At 48.1% G+C, this 21,892-nt stretch overlaps 1 protein-coding gene across 1 annotated transcript in view; it reads left to right on the forward strand.

Annotated features, from left to right (window-relative positions):
* The first annotated feature begins 5,415 nt into the window (after nucleotides 1-5,415).
* PPP1R18 (protein phosphatase 1 regulatory subunit 18) overlaps nucleotides 5,416-21,892 on the forward strand; it is a 43,552-nt gene continuing 27,075 nt past the window's right edge. The window contains exons 1-2 of the mRNA XM_083492233.1: nucleotides 5,416-7,052; nucleotides 8,391-10,039. Of these exons, the coding sequence (XP_083348359.1) occupies nucleotides 8,420-10,039 (1,620 nt within the window). The 5' untranslated portion in view covers nucleotides 5,416-7,052; nucleotides 8,391-8,419. The remainder of the gene's footprint in view (nucleotides 7,053-8,390; nucleotides 10,040-21,892) is intronic.

The raw sequence follows: 21,892 nt of genomic DNA on the forward strand, positions 1-21,892 counted from the left end.
CCGCATTTATATTATGTTTTTACCAGCTAGATTTATTATGACATTTATATCCCACTTTTCCTCCAAAAATTTCAAAGTGGTGTGCATGGTTCTCCCCTTCCGCATATTTTCCCCTTAACAACCCTGTGAAGCTGAGAAGTAGTGACTGGCCCAAGGTCACTCAGTAAGCTTTATGGCCAAGTGGGGTCTTGAACTCTGGTCTACTGGGTCTTGGATTGCATTAAATGCAGCCAGTACAAGCATGGTGTGTGTCGGTTATTTGGTTATTATACAAGAAGAATTCATTGGATCCCTAAATCCCAAGGCAAGGTGGAATACTGTCCATTAAAAGAGAGCCCCAGAAGAAGTTTTGAAACACAAAACATGCAGCAAAGAAAAGTGTGGGAATATGGGCTACTAAATATCCTGTTTTAAGTCGTTTACAGCACTTCCCCTTTCTACCCTCTTAGCATAGAACAGACCACAGAGCTGGGTATGTTAAAATGGTTTTTACTTACAAACTTTCCAAAGGTCAGATTCATGCGTTTTTCCGTGCCGCAGCAAGAAAACACAGGCAGACATTTTGGGTTACAAAATATAGCAAAACATTTCTGAACAAGTGGTCTGAGCTTGGAGCGATCAAGCTCACACACATCCTATCTGGCCAAGTTCACATGTTGGAAGAAGGCAAACAGTAGAAAGAAAGAGAACAAAAAACCTTCCTAACCATTTGCCACCACAGGTGAGAGGGCAGAACCTGGTTGAGTCTAGGGAAAAAGCTTACTCTATGGTCTTAACCCTTTCATCCATTAGCAACAGCTAAGCATGCTGTTTTATATGAGGCTGCAATTATATCCCACAGCTTTAGTAAGAGAGGCCAGGGACAAGCCATCAGCAATATCCCCTCCTTCAAAATGAATGGGGTGGTGTGAGAGTGGTACCACAGCCTTGAGTGTGCACACTTATCCCAGTATTGTCCATGCTCAGAATTTTTGTAGAGTTTAAAAAAAAAAGTGGGACAAACTGATGTGCAGAGTACAGTGGTAACTTGGTTCTCAAACTTAATTCATTCCAGAAGTCTGTTCCAAAACCAAAGCGTTCCAAAACCAAAGCACACTTTCCCATAGAAAGTAATGCAAAATGGATTAATCCGTCCCAGACTTTTAAAAACAACCCCTAAAACAGCAATTTAACATGATTTTTACTATCTAAGGAGACCATTGATCCATAAAATGAAAGCAATAAACAATGTACAGTACTGCAGTCACACAATCAATCAATCAGTAGCTGAACTGGGTCAAACACAGTCACAAAAACAAAACGAAAAGAGCCGCAAAAACAAAAATGCAAAAACAAAATAGCAAAACCTCAGTGTAACACTCAAAATGGGAGCGTGGCACTCAAAACGCAGCACGTTCGGCTTCCCAAAAAAGTTTGCAAACCGGAACACTTACTCCTGGGTTTGTAGTGTTTGGGTTCCAAGTTGTTTGAGTACTAAGGCGTTTGAAAACTAAGATACCACTCTACCTGAAATAGTCTCCTATCACACCAAACCCTCTTTGCAAAGGAATCCCGAGGAGGCAGTAATATTGGGCAGACACTAGGTGGCACCATAATGCTAAGCATCAAGAGCAGAGACTTTTAACCCCAAAAGTTTGGTGTATGGGAGTCTCCAATGAAATATCTGGCCACAAAGATAGGTATACTGACACCCCGCAGCTGGTGTGTATATTTCCCTCTGAAGTTAGTACAGTAAGAAGTTGTTCTTGTCAGGAAGAAGAAAGAGTATTCTGGCACCTTAAAAAATAAACAGATTTTTTATTCTGTGAGCTAGAGGAGCTTGCTCATGCCAGTGTATTGTCTGTAGCAGACAGTTACACACAACTCTGGGGCCAAAAGGCAGCACTGGGTCTTTGGAAACCAGAGTCATAGAAGAGGCTTGTTCACACAACACACTCTACACAGGTATACGTGTGCAAGTGCTTATGTGAAAAAGGTATACTCTTGTTGATTTGTACACCTCAACTATTGTCTGCACAGACTGTACACATGTGAAGCTCTGCGTGTATGGTAAATAACTATGAGTGTACAGCTATTTGTGTACACAGGCACACGGATTTTACACTTGCTGAATGGAATGGGTGAACACCCTTAAGAAAGCTCCAGGTCCAGCTCTCAGTGGCAATTTGTTGTTGTTGTTTAGTCGTTTAGTCGCATCTGACTCTTCGTGACCCCATGGACAGAGCACGCCAGGCACTCCTGTCTTCCACTGCCTCCCGCAGTTTGGTCACACTCATGCTGGTAGCTTCGACAACACTGCCCAACCATCTCGTCCTCTGTTGTCCCCTTCTCCTTGTGCCCTCCATCTTTCCCAACATCAGGGTCTTTCCCAGGGAGTCTTCTCTTCTCATGAGGTGGCCAAAGTATTGGAGCCTCAGCTTCACAATCTGTCCTTCCAATGAGCACTCAGAATGGAGAGGTTTGACCTTCTTGCAGTCCATGGGACTCTCAAGAGTCTCCTCCAGCACCATAATTCAAAAGCATCAATTCTTCGGCGATCAGCCTTCTTTATGGTCCAGCTCTCACTCCCATGCATCACTACTGGGAAAACCATAGCTTTAACTATTCGGACCTTTGTTAGCAAGGTGATGTCTCTGCTTTTTAAGATGCTGTCTAGGTTTGACATCGCAAAAACAAACACGTGAAGTGTGAACGCTCATTTTGCGGTCACGTGCCTTAAATCACAGCTTGCTTTGTAGCTCTGCTACAACAAACAAAAACATGGATCCAAAGCACGGATCCTCACAATTTTAATCAACCAAGCTCCCACATTTATCATGTAAACCAGGGGTGCCCAAACTTTTTTCAAAGAGGGCCAGATTTGATGTAGTGAACACGCGTGAGGGCTGATCAAAGTTGTTGCACTTTTTATAGGATTTTACCCCAGGACATATACTGCCATGGGGGCTGGGTTAAATCACCCGGCAGCCAGGCCTAGGCCCCAATATGGACTTTGGACATGCCTGATGTAAACCTACCTCACCATCCATGTGTAGGACTGCACCATGTGTTGCTAAAGCATAAGCTGAAGGAACGCAGCCTCATGATCCATGCGCTGGAACCTCAAGACTAGACTACTGCGATGCATTCTGTGTGGGGCTACCCTTTGGCTTGGGGCACAGGCTGCAGCTGATGCAAACCACTGCGGGTAGACGGTTGTTTATCACCAGCCCACAACTCCAGTGCTCAAAAGTCTGCACAGCCTGACTTGACAACTACTGGGCCAGGTTCAAGATTCCTGTATTAATTTAGGTAAAGGTAAAGGGACCCCTGACCATTAGGTCCAGTTGTGACCGACTCTGGGGTTGCGGCGCTCATCTCGCTTTATTGGCCGAGGGAGCCGGTGTACAGCTTCCAGGTCATGTGGCCAGCATGACTAAGCCGCTTCTGGCAAACCAGAGCAGCGCACAGAAACACCATTTACCTTCCCGCCAGAGCGGCACCTATTTATCTACTTGCACTTTGATGTGCTTTTGAACTGCTAGGTTGGCAGGAGCAGGGACTGAGTAACGGGAGCTCACCCCGTCGCGGGGATTCGAACCGCTGACCTTCTGATCAGCAAGTCCTAGGCTCTGTGGTTTAACCCACAGCCCCACCCGCGTCCCTTTGTATTAATTTACAAGGCCCTTAATAATTTGGTCCTTGAGGATACATCAAGGACCACCTAATGCCTTATATCCCAGCCCGATTACTGAGGTATTTGTAACTGTTAGCGGTCCCCAATGTCTGGGATGCATGGCTCATATTCTCCCCAAGCTGCGGGTGCAGTACTGTGGACCCAGTTTCATGAAACTTCCTTCCGGCTGAGGTCAGACAAGCCGGCAACCCTGTCGAACATCTGGCACCTACTCAATACTTTTTTAAAATTCCAGCAGGCATGTTAATTGAAGCTTGGTTTTATAATTTTAACTGATTTTTACATTGTATCTTTGTAAACCGCTTGCTTAGAGACCGTGGTAGTTGAGCAGTATATAAATTCCTTAAGTTAATAAGTTAAGTATATATAGTTGAGCACTTATAACTTAAATTCCTTAAGTTATAAATTCGATAAGTTAATAAACAAATGGTAGTTTCTGCAGAGCTATGCCAATGTTTCCCAAACTTGGGTCGCCAGCTGTTTTCGGACTACAATTCCCACCATCCCTGACCATTGGTCTTGCTAGCTAGGGATGATGGGAGTTGTAGTCCGAAAACAGCTGGGAAACGCTGACCTACGCAGATGAGTTAACTCACAGCTGACCCAGCAGGCTTGAACTCTGCACCCATCAGCTATGGGGCTGTGACTTCAACTCCGCCTTCTCCAGGGGCTGGCTGCACGAGGGAGTTATCTGGATCCAGTCCAGCAACATCTGTGCCTGACACACACCTGACAGCTGTGGGGTATGTGGGCACCATTTGCAGGAAAGAACTTTGCAGGCCTAATTTGGGAGCCGAGTCTAACTCACAAGCTGGAGGTTCCCTACTGGTTACAAGCAGTTTTATTATTATTATTATTATTATTATTTTATTTGTACCCCACCACTCTGTGTGGCTTCCAACAAAAGATTAAAAATACATTAAAATGTCAGACATTAAAAACTTCCCTAAACAGGGCTGCCTTCAGATGTCTTCTAAAAGTCAGAGAGTTGTTTATCTCTTTGATGTCTGATGGGAGGGCATTCCACAGGGCGGGCGCCACTACCGAGAAGGCCCTCTGCCTGGTTCCCTGTAACCTCACTTTTCACAGTGAGGGAATTGCCAGAAGGCCCTTGGCACTGGATCTCAGTGTCTGGGCTGAACGATGGTGGCGGAGACGCTACTTCAGGTATACTGGACGAAACCGCTTAGGGCTTTAAAGGTCAGCACCAACACTTTGAATTGTGCTCGGAAAGGTACTGGGAGCCAATGTAGGTCTTTCAAGACTGGCGTTACGTGGTCTCGGCGGCAGGTAGCAGCGCTCACAGCTTACGGACTGCACCGTGTAACAGGTGTCTGGTCCAGCAGCCTAAGGCGGACAAGCCACTGAAACAGGCATTCAGAATCCATTCATTTCATAAACCCTGCAGGGCTCAATCTCTGTGTTTGTGTATGTTTCTGTTTTGCCCAAGGGTCTGGGAGAGAGCTCTTTAGCATGCTTTTAAAACAATTAAATTATCAACAAACAAACCTGATGCTACGAATAGCAACGTCAGGTGCTGGGGGGGGGGGGAGAAGGGGGTCTACTCGGAAGTAAATACTGCGTCCAGGCGCAATTAGCGCTGATTTAAGGTGCACCAAGACTGCCTAAAAACCTCACCAAAGATATGCAACAAAACGCTTCGTTGCAGAGGTGAGAGTTTGTGCACCGTGGGGGCTGGAGGGCTTCTATTCTACATGTGCTCCGTGGGGGCGGGGAAGGCAAGGAAAGGAGCTGAGCTCTAACTATAGGCTCCCACGCTTGAGCAGGCCCGACTCGGTGGGGCGGACCACCCTCTCTTCTGGAGGAGGAGGAGGAGGAAGAGGAGGAGGTTCCCATCCACGGCGTGGCCTCCCGCGCTCCTGAACGGGAAATCTCTGCAGCCCAAGACTCTCCGCGAGGCAGCTCCTCCCTTCCTGCCTTGAGCCGCCGCCAGCCGCGCCCCCCTCCCCAGTTATCTGCTGCCTGCCAAGCCCCGCCCCTCTTCATTGTCCTCCCCTTCTGTTTATACACAAAGACCCCCATCTTCTTCCCCCTTCCCCTTCCTCCATCCCTCGCTTTTTTTCCTCTTTCCTTTTTTAAAAAAAATATTTTCTCTTCCCCTTCTTTTTTTCCACCCTTTCTTTTTTCTCTTTCTCCCCCCCCTCCCCGCCCTCCTTGCCTTCCTGGGTTAAAGGATTTGAGCAATGGGTCTGGAGGTGGAGCTCGTCGGAGGATTAGAAGAAGCGGATGTGAGAAGAGATTGAGAGGGATTTCTCTCTCTCTCTGCCTCGCTCTGTCGCTCCGATCCCGAAAACTTCTCGGAAAGAAGCAGAGGGAGGAGGAAAGAGGAGGTTTTTTTGTGTGGTTTTTTAAAAAAGGGAACTAACCAAACCCTCTTCCTCCCCTCCGCCCAGCAACAATCCTGACTCAGACCCGCTTGGATCTGCCCTCCCTTCCCCTCCGCTTGGGGAAAGGAGGAAAAAGAGATCTGCTGCTGAAATCTACCGCCAAGCAGAGGACCAGCTCCGCCCGCGCCCAGCCACGCTCCCGGGGATCATGGGCCAAGCGAGGGATCCAGCCTGCCGCCTGCCCCACGCCTCCAGGACCTAGCTGGATTGAGACTCTTCTCGCGTATTGTTGCGTGTCGTCGGAATACCCTTTCCCCTCCGGGTCCTCCGAGTACTGGAGGTGGCTTTTTCCCCCCTCTTGGCGTCTTGAGGACAAGCCACCGCTCCGGATCTGGGTTCTGATTTCGGAGTGGACGACCCTCCTGCCTTCTCGGACGCCTGGGTTCTAACGGAGCCGTGAAGAAATTCCGCGGGAGGTGGAGCGGGGGAGAAGAAGAAGAAGAAAGGATTCTTTTGATCTCGAAATTCACTGCTTTTACCCTTCCAATTCTCGGGCACTTTGATTCTCTGCAGATACTGAAATACATTATCTCTACCGCTGTCTTTAAAAAAAAAAAGGCTCCTTTGATCTCTTGGTTCCTCACCGGACTCCTGGGTTCTGTCGACTTATTGGAACGCTCCACCATTATTTATTTTTGATGTCTATAATCCTCTTTCCTCCCGAGCTCCCGGACTGCTGAATTCTCGGGATTTTCTGAATATTAAGAAATTCTTGTTCTACAGACATCCAGCCACCTCTCTCCATCCTTTTGGACTTCTGGGTTTCCAGCTTGAGATTTGAGCCCATCTCTCCCCCCCCCCTCCACCGCCTAGGGCTTTGTGCTGATTTCCTCATCAGGGATCCTGGCTTCCTGACCCAGTTAAGAACTTTTAAGAGGAGGAGTTAGGTACCAAAGTCAACTCGGCACCTCCATCGTTGCTGGATTTAAACTCCTGGAATCGCTTGAAATTCTCGCATCCGGACTCTGGTAAATTTGATATTTAATTTTTACCTCATTTCCACACCGCCTCTTGCAGCTCCACAAACCCACTTTTCCTTTTCAGTCATCCACTGGGGGGCATCCTGATCAGTTTCTGCCAACAGGCAGGAGAAATCGGAGCCATTCAGGATTTATTTTATCCCAGTTATTTAATTACAACTTACTTCCTGTCGATAATATTAATCTCCCCCCTACCCCCCCCATTGCCAATCGCATGGGTCCTTGGTGACCTTCTGAACCCGAACCATTCCCCTCCTCAGGTTCAGATGAAAAGAATTTCCTCCCCGCCCCCAATTTGTGAGCCAAAAAAATTGCCCCCCAAACTATATCCCTGTTATCTGAGATTAGTTGCCACTACTTGTACGGAAACCACAAGACCTGCATGTTTTAAATTAGATCAAGTAAGGAGGATGGCCTGTCAGCCCCTTAGCCTGTGCACACACTTGCCTCTTCAGATTAGTCTGTGCCACTGTTTCAATCTGGATTAAACAACCTGGAATAATTTCACCACCCCTGGTTTATTACTGCCTGTCACCATTAAGAATTAAAAAGCACACCTGCAGCATGAATAGCCATTGAGTGGGTTTTCAGAACAGTGGTACATAGGCTCTCCAGGGTGGAGATACTCTTCCCCATCTTTAACCACTCTGGCCTCATCTACAAAACTATGGCTGCAGCATGCCACACTGCCCACCCCCTTTCTCCGAGGCTCCTTCCTTCAGTGGTGTGGCGCCTGAGCTCCTTGCGTGAAGATCCACGTGGAGAGCTGTCACCGCCCCAAGGCAGGGGAGGCAGCATATGGTGTGCGGTGTGTGTCTGGGTGTGAGCCGGAAAAAAGATGAGTGGATTGCGTGCAGGGAAAGAAGGCAACTCCCAGGTGGAGCTCCTCGAAAAAGGGCTTTGGACCCTCACAGTTATCTTTCCTTCCCAAGTTCCTCCATTTTCTTCTTCATCGTTTTCCTTCTCTGACTCTGTCTTGCTCCCCCTTCCTTCTTTCCCAACCCTCTTTCCTCCCGGCAATTCCAACTCCTTCCTGCCTTGCTAACCCCTTTCCCTTCATGCCTTCCCCCCTCCCTCCTTCAATCACATCCCCATTCCCTTTCTCTCACAAGCCTTTTCCCATCTACTCCCATTTTGCTATTCACCTTCCTTCCTTCTCCCCCCTCCTCTTTTTCCCCTTCGCTTCCCTCTTTATTCCTCTTTATCGCTCTTCCTCCTCCTCCAGTCTTTCACTTTCCCCAACTTGCTCTCCTTCCCTCTTCCTCCTCTTCTTTCTCATCCCTGGATTTCCCCGTCGTCTTCTCACGTTCCCTCCTTCTTTCCCAGGTTTCCCTCCCCAAGCTCCTCAGGCGAAGATGTCTTCTTCGGCTTCGGCTCTGCCGGAGTGGAAGCTCCAGCTCCTGGAGCGCCGGCGCAAGGAGGAGGAGGAGGCCCGCCGGCGGGAGCGAGAGCAGCAAGACCGCATGGCCAAAATGCCTGCCTGGAAGCGGGAGATCATCGAAAGGCGCCGGGCCAAGCAGGGCTCTGGCACCTCTTTCTCCGAGTCTGGGGGGCCAGGAGGGACCGAGAGTGGCGCAGCTCCGGCTTCCAGCGCTCCACAGCCCTGCCAAGAGGGGGAGCCGGAGAGTTCGGTGCTGCAGGAGAAAATCGGCCCCATCCACCAAAACCCGTTCATCCAGCTGGAGAAGCGGCGCTACAAGGAGTCCGAAAGCGACCTCGCCAACGCCAAAGCCAAGCAGATTGTCGACCTCTATGGGCAAATCCCGGGCGTCCGCACCTTGCGTGCCGACAACGTCATCATCATCGAGACGGTCCCGGGGGCACCGCCGGCGCAGCTGGCCAGCAGCCGGCAAACGGGTGAAGCCAAATCGGGGAGCGTGGAATCTCTCAACGAGCTGCTGGCTCGGCGCGGGGGTAGCGTGACCGAGATCCGCGCCGGGGAGGTCTTCATCGTCAAGTCGGCCTTGAGCCGCAGCGTGGAAGATCTCAATTCGGTTGGCCGGGCCGAGAGCCGGGGGTCGCTGCCTGAGCAGCACCGAGGGAGGGTCAGCAAACTGCTGAGCCACTTCAGCCAGGACGGCGGCAACATCGGGTCGGTGTCTCCGCGCCCGGTGAGGTCACTGAGTACCGAGAACCTAACGGAAAGCAGCTACGTGGCAAGGAGGCCGGCCCGGGTGGCAGCGGACCCCAGCCCGACCCGGAAGCACTTCGACAGCAGCCCTCCGCGCGACCTTCCCGGATTGAGCCCGCCTGTTCCCTACACTGTGGCATCTTATCGCAGCCAGTTTGAATCCAAATCGAGCAGCGGCGAAGGCTGGCCGGACAGCCCTCCCAGGCGCTCCCCAACTGGGAGGAGCTGGGGGCGGGAGGCTGTGTCTCCAGAGAGAAGCCCCAGGAAGGACAGTGTAGATTCGGAGGCCGCTTTTGAGATCCAGCCGGCCCCCCCGCCGGCTCCGGTGGCTGAGGACGATGTCCAGGGCAAAGCCTTGGCCAACTTGCGCCTGCACTCTCGGAACTCCTTTGTGGTCGTTCCGCGCCGGGCCCCGTCCTCCCCACCCCCAGAACTCAAGCAGGAAGCCAGCCCTTCTCTGTCTGCTGTCAAGCCCCCAGCCCCCACTTCCTGCTCCTCGCTTCTCCCAGACGCGGAGGAAGAGCCGCCCGAGGCTGCAGAGGCCATGAGGCGTGGTGTGGGGAGCGGTGTCGCCAAGGAGGATGTCCGGGTGGGGGGCTTGGCCCGCGCCTCGTCCCCCCACCCGGCCGTGCAGCGCCGCAGCGGCAACACCATTACCATCAACCCTCGCAAGGCCCCGGCCGCACCTGTGTCCGTGGTGGAGAACGGCATCGAGAGCGACACTTCCCCGGCTGCGGCGCCCATGAAGAAACGCTACCCTACGGCCGAGGAGATCCAGGTGATTGGAGGCTACCTGTCCCTGCAGAGGTCCTGCCTTGCCAAGAACGACCCACACCGGAAAAAGGTACACACACCTGGCTGGCTGAGCTGGGCTGGGCCTGGCTCAGTTTTGCAGGACCTCCTTCGCGTCTCTCGCCACTGCCCCCTTTTGAGTTTGCTTCTTCCTGCCTTAGTTGGCCCTGCCTGCTTTCTAACGTAGGTGTTACTCTTTCATTGTCTTCCTTCTCTCCCAAATTATCCTCCAATTCCTTTTGTTTTCTTTTTCCTGCTTCCCTCCCTTCTTTCATTACTTCGTCCTCTTTACTCATAGCTCTGACGCAACTGGAAATAGTCATGTAAGGAATTGTACCAAGGCAACTTAGCTGGTTGAAGAGTGTGGGATTTGAAAGCAGGAGCCAGAACCTAACCTGGTGAGCTAGGCTCCGTTTATGATTGAGCCTTCCAGTAGCTTTTCTTTTTACAAAGTGCAGAATGCTTCGCTATTCCCGCCGGTTAGGTCACTGCTATTCCCATTTTACAGATGGAAAAATGAGGCCAAGGAGATGCAGCTTGCTCGAGGGTAGACGTATGTCTGAAGGGATTTGAATTCATGCCTAGGAAGCTGCCTTATACAGAGTCAGACCATTGATCCACCTAGCTACATTTTGGCTACACTGACTGGCAGCCGCTCTGCCGGGGGTCAGACAGGGTGCAGGGCTCCCATCCCTTTCTGAGGATGGCAGGGATTGAACCTGGGTCGCATCTTTTGCAGGCAAAAGTGTGTGCTCCACCCACTGAGCTTCACAGCCTTGCAGGCCCTGGGCTCTAGCCCGAAACACCCTAGCTTTCTTTCAGCTACTTCCTCTTGGTCTTGAGCATTCCTTTCACATTAGGCATAGTGATGTGAAGGCCTTTTTTTGTTTTGTATATTAAAAGGCGCACTGTATACGCAGTAATTTTACTCATTGCCTTGTAAGGCAAAACGTTTAGCAGGATCAGCTGTCTGCTGGAGCACTTAGTCCTTTTCTCCTGTGCTTTTTTTGTCCCCCTTTCACTCTTTCTTTATCTCTTCCCTCCACCCCTTCTCTGAATTTCCTCCTCACCTTCTGCCCTCAGCCTTGCTCCGACAAACTGCTGCATCCTGAGAATTGCAGTCGCCTTCCCCTGCCTTCCCCGTGCATAATTTTACACAGGAGCTGTGGCTGTGGTTTGGTGTTGACCAACAAACTCTGGACAAAAGCTTGGAGTGTTTGCACACTAAAAAAGCACTTTTGAGCTTCTGTTTCTGCTGGTGCCATGCCTGGGTGTTCTTAATGGAGGACAGAATGCAGAACACTGTCTGCAATGTGTAGGGTTATTGTTGTTGTATTTTTACACTTGTTTGCAGTTGTTTTTGGTTTTACAGATGGATTTAAGACTCTCATTTGTAAATTACCTTTGGCTAGTTATACACGAGGACCCTGGGAGAGCCCCAGTTACAGGCTACGTCCCCTGTTGGGCTGGCTGGGCTTCACAAGCTGCAGACCCGAAATGCAAATCTTCTCCCGGTTCAAAGGGGGATCAATATCACAGTTGTAGTTAACATGCAATTGCTTGTTCATCTGAAATTTCATCAGGAGTTGGCTGTGATCACTTGAATGCAACCACTGCCAAAGGGAGAAAAGCTTCCCCTGTGAAGGAGTGGGGCATCCTTTTCGCAGTAAACACATTTCTACAAGACACTTGCTTCTCTGTTTCTTCACACGGCGGTCTGGATTATGGGTTGTGTGCTGTGTGTGTGTGTGTGTGTGCTCAAATGTGTCTGCGTGTGTGCAGATTGTTGTGACTCATAGCAAGAGATGTTCCCATTTCCAGTCATTCTTAATATCCGAAGAGCAAAACGCCAGCAATTTCTGACTTTTGCCAGTAAATGTTGAACCCGTCAGGGTATCCAAATGTCATGCTTGTTTTCCCATCGTTTAGTTGTTCAAAGTACGCTTCTCATGCCATGGATACGAATGTCAAAAAAACACAAGCTGCACACCCACAGATGTTTCTGGTGTTTCCAGTTGGGCCGTTACAAATCTTAAGAGTTACTGGTTAATGCCAGCATTTACCAAATTCTGACATTGACCACAACACACACATAAGTCCTTGTTTGCATGTAACAATAAGCTAGGCTCTCTGACATATCATGTTTTCAGAGAATCAGAGAATCAAAGAAGGGAAGATTACAGTCAACGTAAAGAGCTACGGAAATGACTATAGTAGCAGCAGCAGCAGCATACTTGCATGCTGTAAATGGAGCAAGATAGGACATGTCAAATCCAGAGGAGAATCTTCTGCACAGCTTCTAGGTAGAGCTTAATGCAGCCTAAAGTTTCAGCTCTGATTTGGGCCTCTGAGGAACAGGGTGCTTTGTGAATTACGGAGGTGACTAGTTGTCTTGAGCCATATCCTGGGACCTGCTCTCTGTTTGGACTAAAACACACAGAGAAACCAAACTGTGGAAAAGGAAAAGAATCAGGTTGGAAGGGACATTGTCACCTACTAAAGCAAGAAGGTCCCATAGCCATGATTTACTCTTTCACCAGGGACAAGACTCAACACTAATGTTTTCTAGCGTGCCAACACCTGAAACATTAGAGTCCCCAGCTGCCAGTGGTGCAGTTTTCTAATATGTGATACATATATGAAATAGGTCTATTTGTTTGCAGAATGGTCACTTTCCTGCTCGGCTGGAAAAGACTGCGCAGAGCAGCTCACGAATGTCAGTGGCAGGACAGTCCCTACCCCTAGTCTTAAAAGTCTCCGGAGCATGACACAAAAGGAAAAAGGGACTGGGAGGGAGGAGGAAAAACCTCAGTTCATGTGCTGTGTCTTAGGTACAGAGCTCTTGCAATGAGCAGCTGGAATGCAAAGAGTTCGAGGAGAGGAGGAACCAAAAGTTGCTGACCTTTGAGCTGGTGGAGAGGATCTGTAGTCCCCCTACTTGCTTGCTTGCTTTCTCTCTCTTTCTCTCTGTCCTAGGATAGAATGTCTGGTGATAGTTGGCAGTTGAGAGGATCCTGTTGGAGCTGCTCTGTGAGATCTATCTTTGAAAGAGGGGGCATATTCACGGCAATAATTCCTTGGTGGAGGGCAGCTCCTCCAGAGCTAATCGGCAGCAACTTTCTCCTCAGGGCCTCCCCCATCTGGTCACCCTCCTGTGTGTCTATGGAGAGGAACCTATGAGCATCCAGGTGTTACGAGACTACACCTGGAGGACCGCAGGTTCACCATGCCTGCTCTATGGCATCTGCACTGCGGCAGAAGCTTCTCTTTGAGTGGCTGCAGCTTACACAAGATGGCGTCGCCTTAGGCTCTACGGTGTGTGACCTTGGGTTTGTGGTGTGTGTATCTGTGGAAGTGCAGTGTTCAAAATTCGCCAGGCGCATTTTGCACCTGGTTGTCGGCCACTTGCGACCAAGTGAAGGTGCCAGGATGGCACCTGACATCACCATCCGGAGGTGCGTCTCTGGAGATCCTTGGATCGTGACTGTTTTCACACGCTAGCAACACATCCTGTAGAATTCTACGTGTTATATTTTATCTGCGCAATTTCAGGAAACAAAAAGCCGTATTGAAAAATACGACCTTCGAACCGTCTGCCCCCAAAATAGGAACTAGGCATTCTGTTTTGGCTATTGCAGCCCTGGTTTAAGGAACTGTTTGGTGCTCAGCTTATATATCTGAGTTTCTAACACTGGTAGCCACACTTTATGACACCAGTATTTTCGACCTTGTGCAGCACTGGTTTGTGGCCCTTGAGAGGTTACCACAGGGCAATCTGGCCCTTGGGCATAAAAGCTTTAGCTGCCTGTGCCATAGAGGAAACACTTCAGGCATAATACAGTGGTACCTCGGGTTGCATACGCTTCAGGTTACATACGCTTCAGGTTACAGACTCTGCTAACCCAGAAATAGTGCTTCAGGTTAAGAACTTTGCTTCAGGATGAGAACAGAAATCGTGCTCCGGCGGCGTGGCAGCAGCAGGAGGCCCTATTAGCTAAAGTGGTGCTTCAGGTTAAGAACAGTTTCAGGTTAAGAACGGACCTCCAGAACGAATTAAGTACCACTGTAAATGCCTCCCTTGCTGCCATGGAGATAACTTCCTGCTCCTCTCGCCATGTCAGTGGAAGAGTCCAAAATGTGCTGCCCTCCAACGGCACCCAAAGTTCACCACTTGAGACGGAGTCTTTGTGAGTCGGTTGGCCTCGAAAGCATCTAGTTCATGCTGGAAGACATTACACACAGAAGCTTTAAGTTCCCTCCCACAAAAGCCCTTTCATGCTAGTCGCCCTATACTATGCTTCTGGGGTCATTGGATGGGCCCCGAACAAATGTAGTAGCCTGTCTCTTCAGTGCATCATAAGGGAGTTATTTAGCCAAATTGCCAGCTACGTGCAAGGCATCCAGGCTACGTCTTTGTTGCCGGGTGCCAGCGGCATTTTCTGCAGCCAGCTTCAGAAATGCTACCCAGTTCCTAGCCACCCATAAGCACAGACATCTGCCTCCCGGCTGATTAATGCTGCCCTGCCATTTCCAACGTCTTGCACAACATTCCCCCAAACGTGGGAATCAGCGACTAAATAGCAGCTTTAAGTCTCGAGCAACTTAGCTAAATACACCCTTTACGGGGATCCTTTGTCAGCCTTTAATTATCACTCATTAAGAAAATTCCTCAGTTCTTCTGTTCCTCAACTCCAAGCCATTAGTGCTGGTGTCCGTAAGGAACATGGGCTTTTGAACCACATCTGCCCCACGTTATACTACATTAAGTCAAAGAGGTTTAAATTGACTTAACATTCTTGGTTTCTCAAAAGGAACTCTGGGAATTATATGTTGTATTCAAGGGCTGAGAATTCTGCTTCAGTCACCAGCCCCATTGCGGAATGGAGTTTCTTTGAGAGAGAGACTTGGCGGTTTAAAAGAGGTAATTACTTTTTAATTAACCGTGATTTAGTTTGTTAAGGTTTTCACAATGGAAGACTGCAGTCCCTTGTTCTGCTTACCAACTTCCCTTCTTCCCAGCCTAGGCCGCTCTTGCGCATTGATGTGCAGAAATCCACCTCCAGTGCATGGAGACAGACATTGTCAGCAGCTAATGTCAGCTAGAGTGACTGGTTGAAACTTTGACAATGCTGTGGACTTTTTGAGCTTCAGGTACCATCTCAAAACAGACATAAACCAGCAGCTGAGATCCACACACAGTGCCACACACAGTCATGAGAAGGGGAAGTCAGTAAGCTTTGTCTCCTCCCCACCCCAGTGTGCATGGAAGCATTTTGTGGCCATGCGTGCGGGAGCTTCTCTGAATTCCGCCCAGTGTTTGCTTGAAGAAACTTGCAGACTCGCATTCCAGAGGTCATTATGGCTTCCAGGTCTGTGAGGGCTACATGGCCACTTTCAGCTCCTGCAGGGCCTGGAAAAAAAACACAGAAACTTACAAAGAAGCAAAAAGTTCAAGAATTAAAGCCAACTCACGTTTATCCTTGCCTGCTCTGTGAACTAGTAAATGGAGCATTCCTCTGCTATTATCACCCAAGCCTTCTTGTTCATCTCCACAACAGAATAACCTATGTCTGTGCATTGTTTTTTAAAAAACATTTTTATTTGCTTTTACAAATACAAGGTTATTAAAATCCAAATATAAAGCCATATACAGAGATTCCTCTGATTCTCGTGACTCCCCACCCCACCCCCTCCATGGGGTCCAATTTTGAACATTTACAACTGCATATTCTTCCATACTATTTTATATCAATCAATATTGTCTGTGATATTTATTAGACTACAAGTGAAATCAAAATCCTGCCAGTGTTTCCATCTGCTTACAGTGGTCTCCTAAATAACTTATAAATTTTCCCATTCTTTTATAAAGGTTTTGTCCTCTTGGTTTCTGAGTTTGCCAGTCATTTTTGCCATTTCGGCATCATCCATCAGCTTGGTTTGCCATTCCTCTCTGGTAGGGACCTTGTCTTCTTTCCATCTCTGAGCTAGTAGCATCCGGGCGGCTGTTGTTCCATACATAAAAAGTCTTTTCTGCTCCTTTGGAATGCCGGTGCCTATAATTCCTAATAAAAAAAGGCTTCTGGTTTCATGATGATATATAGTGTTTGTGCATTTTATATCCCCTCATGCAATGCTCTGCACCTTGACTGAATCTTCTTCATTCTGATGGTCTGGCTAGCTTGGGTGAGTTTGGCATATAGATATCCTACTTCTGGTTTTACCGCCATGCAACATCTCTCACTCCCAATTTCTATGGTGTTCAGAATTTCAAAATATTGCATGCCGGTGGTGGGGAATCTGTGGCTCTCCTGATATTGCCAAGCACCAGTCCTGTCATTCCTGGTCATTAGCCATGTTGGCCGAGGCTCCCAACTCCTGTAACATCTATAGGACCAGAGCCTTCCCATCCCTGTCGTACTGTTTAGGAAACAAAGTGATCCCCATAAAGGCAGACAGTATTTCTAGGAACCAGAGCTGACTCTATAAAGTTACAGTGTCATTCTATTCAAGGCAACTGGCACATGTAGGTGCAAATTCTATTTTTTGCCGTTAAATGGGCACAAGTTATCCTGATCGCAATCTCCCCTTCTAACCTGCGTGTTTTGATCCCCTCCCTCGCCATCTGACATACTTGTTTGCATTTCACCCAAGCCTGTTCACAACATCCCTCAGGGGGGAAATTCCAACCCTGCCTTTTCATCCATTGCTGGACTCTTCTTTTCCTTGTCTTCCTTCACAAAAAGCCCTTTTATCGAGTCTGATTTGCTGGAAGCAGCTAAGCCTGACTGGAGTCCTCTCCACCCCACCCTGCCGCTTCATTTCTTTGGCCTGAGCTATTGCTGTTGGGCTCCCGTCCAGGGCTGACACAACGGCCTCTGAGAGGAAGCGAGGCTGGCTGACATCAGCTGAAAGCAGCAACTGGCTTGCCCTTAGCCTCCTCCTTCCTCTTCTGAGCGAGCAAATCTGTGAGAACGATCTCCCAACTCTTGCTTCCTTGCCTGGGCCAAAGCCCCAGTCAGAAAAGGGAGCTGGGCTACAGGGCTAATCCGATTTCTGGTGGGGGAAAGGGCAGAGATGTTACAAATCACCCGACAGAGAAACTTTGCTGGGGAAAACAGCCATCCGAAAGATGGCGTCCTGTGGTAACTCAGAAGGCGACGAGCTTCTTGTGGCATTAATAGACAACGGCTTATTTCAACACACATGTTTATTTGGATTTTTAAATAATCCACATTCACCCCCTCGCAGAACTTCCACTGTGAGGGTCACAGTTTGCTAAGCCTTTAACTTGTTTTTTAAACTACAGATAGGTAGCCGTGTTGGTCTGCCATAGTCAAAATAAAAACATTCCTTCCAGTAGCACCTTAAAGACCAACTAAGTTAGTTCTTGGTATGAGCTTTCGGTATCTGAAGAAGTGTGCATGCACACGAAAGCTCATACCAAGAACTAACTTAGTTGGTCTTTAAGGTGCTACTGGAAGGAATTTTTTATTTTGTTTTTTAAACTGTCTGACATGGCTGTGGGGATGATTCAGACCCACCACAAGTCCAGCAGATGAAGATTCCTGTTTCTCTCTCATTTGTCTTGCGCAGAGAAGGAGAGGAGGATGGGGACATTGGAGAGCTCCTGCAGCCTCCCCACCTGCCACCATAGCGATCTGTCATGCTGCCTTGATGAGTGGAGGGGAAGGGAAGAGAAACTGTTGAGCCTCTGCACCTGTGGCAGAGTTGGATCATGCCTCAAATATTTGCTTAGAGCGAGGAAACGTTGCTGAGGGGGCATGCGGGCAGTTCCAAAGATGGCTACATACTTCACAAATGGAGCCAGTGTCTTGAAGAATTGTGGGCCATGGGGAAGTGTCAGCAAATGCAGCGTTTTCCCTCATGGCACTGAAGGGATGGGAGAACCGTTGCACTGTTCAGAAGTTGCTAATGTGCAACGGCACCTGTCAGCAGCATTCAGTCTTTCCAGACCCATAAAGAACTGATATAACCCCTATCTGCGACTTATGACACAGATTTAATTCTATGGGTTAGGTGTGTGTGTGTGTGTGTGTGTGTGTGTGTGTTTTGCCTCTACTAGCCCTAAGCCTATTTCTTATCTCCCCCTTTTCCCCTTCCTTTTGCTCACCTCTCTCTCTCTGCCTTTGTCTCCAACATATACTTGTAGCACTGTTGATTTGGAGGAGAAACACAAACACATTAGGCTAGCAACTCATCCACAAGAAAGATCCATGATCCCATTGGTGGAGTGTGTGTGTGTGTGTTGCATTGGTGGCGCGCGCGCACACACACACACACACACATATATATATATATATATATATATATATATATATATATATATACTCGAGTCATCAGATGTCTCTTTTTACTCAAGAGTCACCCAGACCTATAGATTACTTTTTGCCGTAGCATCACAGGGCCACAAAGAACAATGTAATGGGCAACCTGATCACAGAAATCCTGTCAAGTTCATTTCTCAGGAAGTGTTTATAGGACCACAGCCCTGATCTGCAGCTGTATTCACGCTTTCCTGAAAGTAAGTCCCATTGAGCTTAGCGAGGCTTACTTCTGAGCAAACGTGTAGGATTGCACTGGTTTTGTCCCTTCCTCTTTAATTCTTTTATTCCTAAAGCGCCATTTGTTAATCACTGCCATCCACTTTGTGGCTCAATCCCAAACTTTTTGGCTTAAAATTTACAGCCTGGTGAGTTCAGTAAGACCTATGTCCCAGTCATCATGCTGGTAGATGGGGCATATTATTTGTACCTGCACCCCCCCCCCAAGTCCATCGTGTGTGCTTTGCAGACATATTCCAGCCTGTTAGCCTAAAACCATTATACAGTGGTACCTCGCAAGACGAATGCCTCGCAAGACAAAAAACTCGCTAGACGAAAGGGTTTTTTGTTTTTTGAGCTGCTTCGCAAGACGATTTTCCCTAAGGGCTTGCTTCGCAAGACGGAAACGTCTTGCAAGTTTGTTTCCTTTTTCTTAACACCGTTAATACAGTTGCGACTTGACCTCGAGGAGCAACTCATAGAACGCGGTGTGGTAGCCTTTTTTGAGGTTTTTAAAGACTTTGGTGATTTTTGAAGCTTTTCCAAAACTTTCCCGACACCATGCTTCGCAAGACGAAAAAAATCTCAAGACGACAAAACTCGCGGAACGAATTAATTTCCTCTTGCGAGGCACCACTGTATATAAAGAGAAAAGCATTTTGTTGACTCTTGCAACAGGAAAGCTCGATCGTTTTTCCTCTCCCTTTTCAGATGTGATCCAGTCATCCTTATCCTCACACTGCTGTCCTATGCACAGAATAGTCTCAGTTAGCTCATTGGGGCATATTCCTATATTCCTATATATACATAGGATTTCAGCCTCGGTTTCTCTTTTCTCACTGCTGCCCATCCCTGACTGACAGTCAAGTACAATTCTGTGGATATCTATTTAGAAAGGCCCCATTCAGTTTATCCCCAGGTAATTCTGTACAATGTAGATCTCTCTTTTCTCTCTCTCTGGGACTGCCCTTCTCCTGGTTCCAGCTGCCTCTTTGACAGATGCAACCCGCATCGCGAGCAAGAACACAGACAATACACAATTTTCCACACCCTGCCTCTGTAGTGGCCCCTGCCAGCATAGGATTCTGGGGATATTTTGTTGAGTTCCCTCCTCCTAGGCCCTGCGGTTTTGGCTGCATCTCAAAACCCCTTTTGTCTCGTTCTGGCTCTAACGTCCTGCCAGCTGTAGCTGGCCCAGGGGCTGCTGGGTGAGCACAGAGAGGATGCCAGGGTGAGCGATGACAACACTCAGGAAGTTAGGAGTGGTGGAATTCCTTGCTGTTGCTAACAGAGACGTTGGTTTTCCCCAGGGCCTTTTGCAACACCGGGGATCTTTATGTACAGAGGGCACGTGCTCATGCAGGAATCACATACCCACCCACTCACATGCTCTCCCTATTGCAAAGCACTTTGAGAAGGAGTTTCAGGGGCCTAACAGAAGAGAAGAAGAGAGTGAATAAGGGATCTCTGGGTTTACCGTAATTCCCGCTTCTGGAAGGGGAGTGATGTTTTGTGGGCTAGAACAGAATAGGACAAAAATAAGACTCTGCCACCATGATCAGAAGAAAGAAAAAGCCCGGGCAGCTCTTTAAGAGGAACTTTATGTGCATAAATTAGCACAGGCATGGGAAACCTCTGGTCCACTGGCCAAATTAGGACCCGCCCAAAGTGGCCCGCAGGGTGTTGGAGGAGCTCAGGATCCAGTCTGCTGGCTGGATCCTGAAATGAAGCCTTGCAGAGCGTGATGGTGGCATATATTGCTGCCGACCAATTGTGTCCAGCTATATGGGCCAGTTCAGAAGCTGGCAACCTTAATTCTATCACCAGATCTGGACAAAAAATAGTAGTTAAAGCAGGGGAAATAGCTAGACTTCCTATCTTCTGCCAAGAGGCTGATGAGGGAATTGGCAGTGTCCTGAGTCCTATGGCATCTTAGAAAGTTTTCTGGGCATTTGACAGAGAAAAAAAACCCCTAGCAATTCTTGGTTTATTGGTTTCCAGCTTCGTGACGAGTCAATGGTGGAGGTTCAGGCAGGGGAAAGCCAGGATTTATGAGGCAAAAATCTTGGCAGTGTTCCCCAGTGGGTTCTGGGGAGCTCACGCCAACCTGAAAGGCAGAGCGGGTGCGACCTGGGAGTGTGTCCCTGCCATGGATGAGCCTCCATCTCCAGCATGGTTTGTGCTTGGTTTCTCCATAATTCGGACAATTGGTATTAATCAAGAGGTGCTCCTGGATTGACATGTGCCAAAGGGCTGCAATCTATCAGCTGCCAAAAGGATTGGGCTTGGCTCTTTGGAGTTTATTGTGGCTTTATTTTGCTAATTCGTTAGTTGCCTAATACAGGGCAGTCTCTAAGGAGACTTACGATCAAGCATAAAATACATACAAAATAGTTAAAAATAACCATCAACAATTAATGAACATCAAAATTAAATCAATACTTTAAAAAAACACACAAAAACTCCAGCCTCCGCAGGAAACAAGGAAACAGAAATACTTTCAGCAACTGGCACAAACTAATCCAAATGATGAACTAGGCTCTTGCCCAGGAAAGCTCATACTACAATAAATGTTGTAGCCTTTAAGATGCAAGAGGGTTCATTGATGTATTTGCTGCAAGAGTCTAATAGGCTTCTTAGCCCCTCTTAGCTTTTCAGTGTTTCCAAATTAGGTTATAATAAAGATGAGTGGCCTGGAGAAATAGAATGAGGCACTTAATACCGCATGTACAAGATTACGTTTTGTGTTTAATCCAGAGCTATCACCAGGGTGACCAGCTGCAAGAAAGGACAGGGTTCCTGTACCTTTCATAGCTGTGTCAATTTCCCTCTTCCATATAGCTATTAAAGGCACAGGAGCCCTGCCCTTTTCAGTATCTGGCAACACCAGGTTCAGTAGTCAACTAATACAGATTATAATCCTCACTTTTACCCAAAGGCAGGTGAGAAAAGGGTGGGAACGGCCCACCCTTTCTCTGTTTAAAAGAGCATTAATGGGTAACTAATACACACTGGATGATCTGTTGGGCACACCCTTAAGAGTAATAATTTCTACTATGAAATAAGCAGAGAAAAGTGACAGCAGCAGCCCAGAACTACAGGCCTAACAAAACAGTGAGAGTGACAAAAGGAAATGTCTCTACCAAAGAATTGGTAGGTGTCACGATTGCCAGATGTGGTGATGGTGACTAGCTTAGGTGGGTTTCGTTTTTATTTTCAAACGGCTGTTAAGCAAATTCATGTTGGATGAATCCCTCAATGGCTATTCGTTGTGGTAATTAAATAGACCCCCCATATTACAGAGGCAGTATACCCAGAGGAATTTTGAACGAAATGGCTCTCCT

This window comes from Podarcis liolepis (assembly GCF_965112155.1).
Source record: "Podarcis liolepis genome assembly, chromosome: 2".
In the NCBI taxonomy this organism is placed as follows: Eukaryota; Metazoa; Chordata; class Lepidosauria; order Squamata; family Lacertidae; genus Podarcis; species Podarcis liolepis.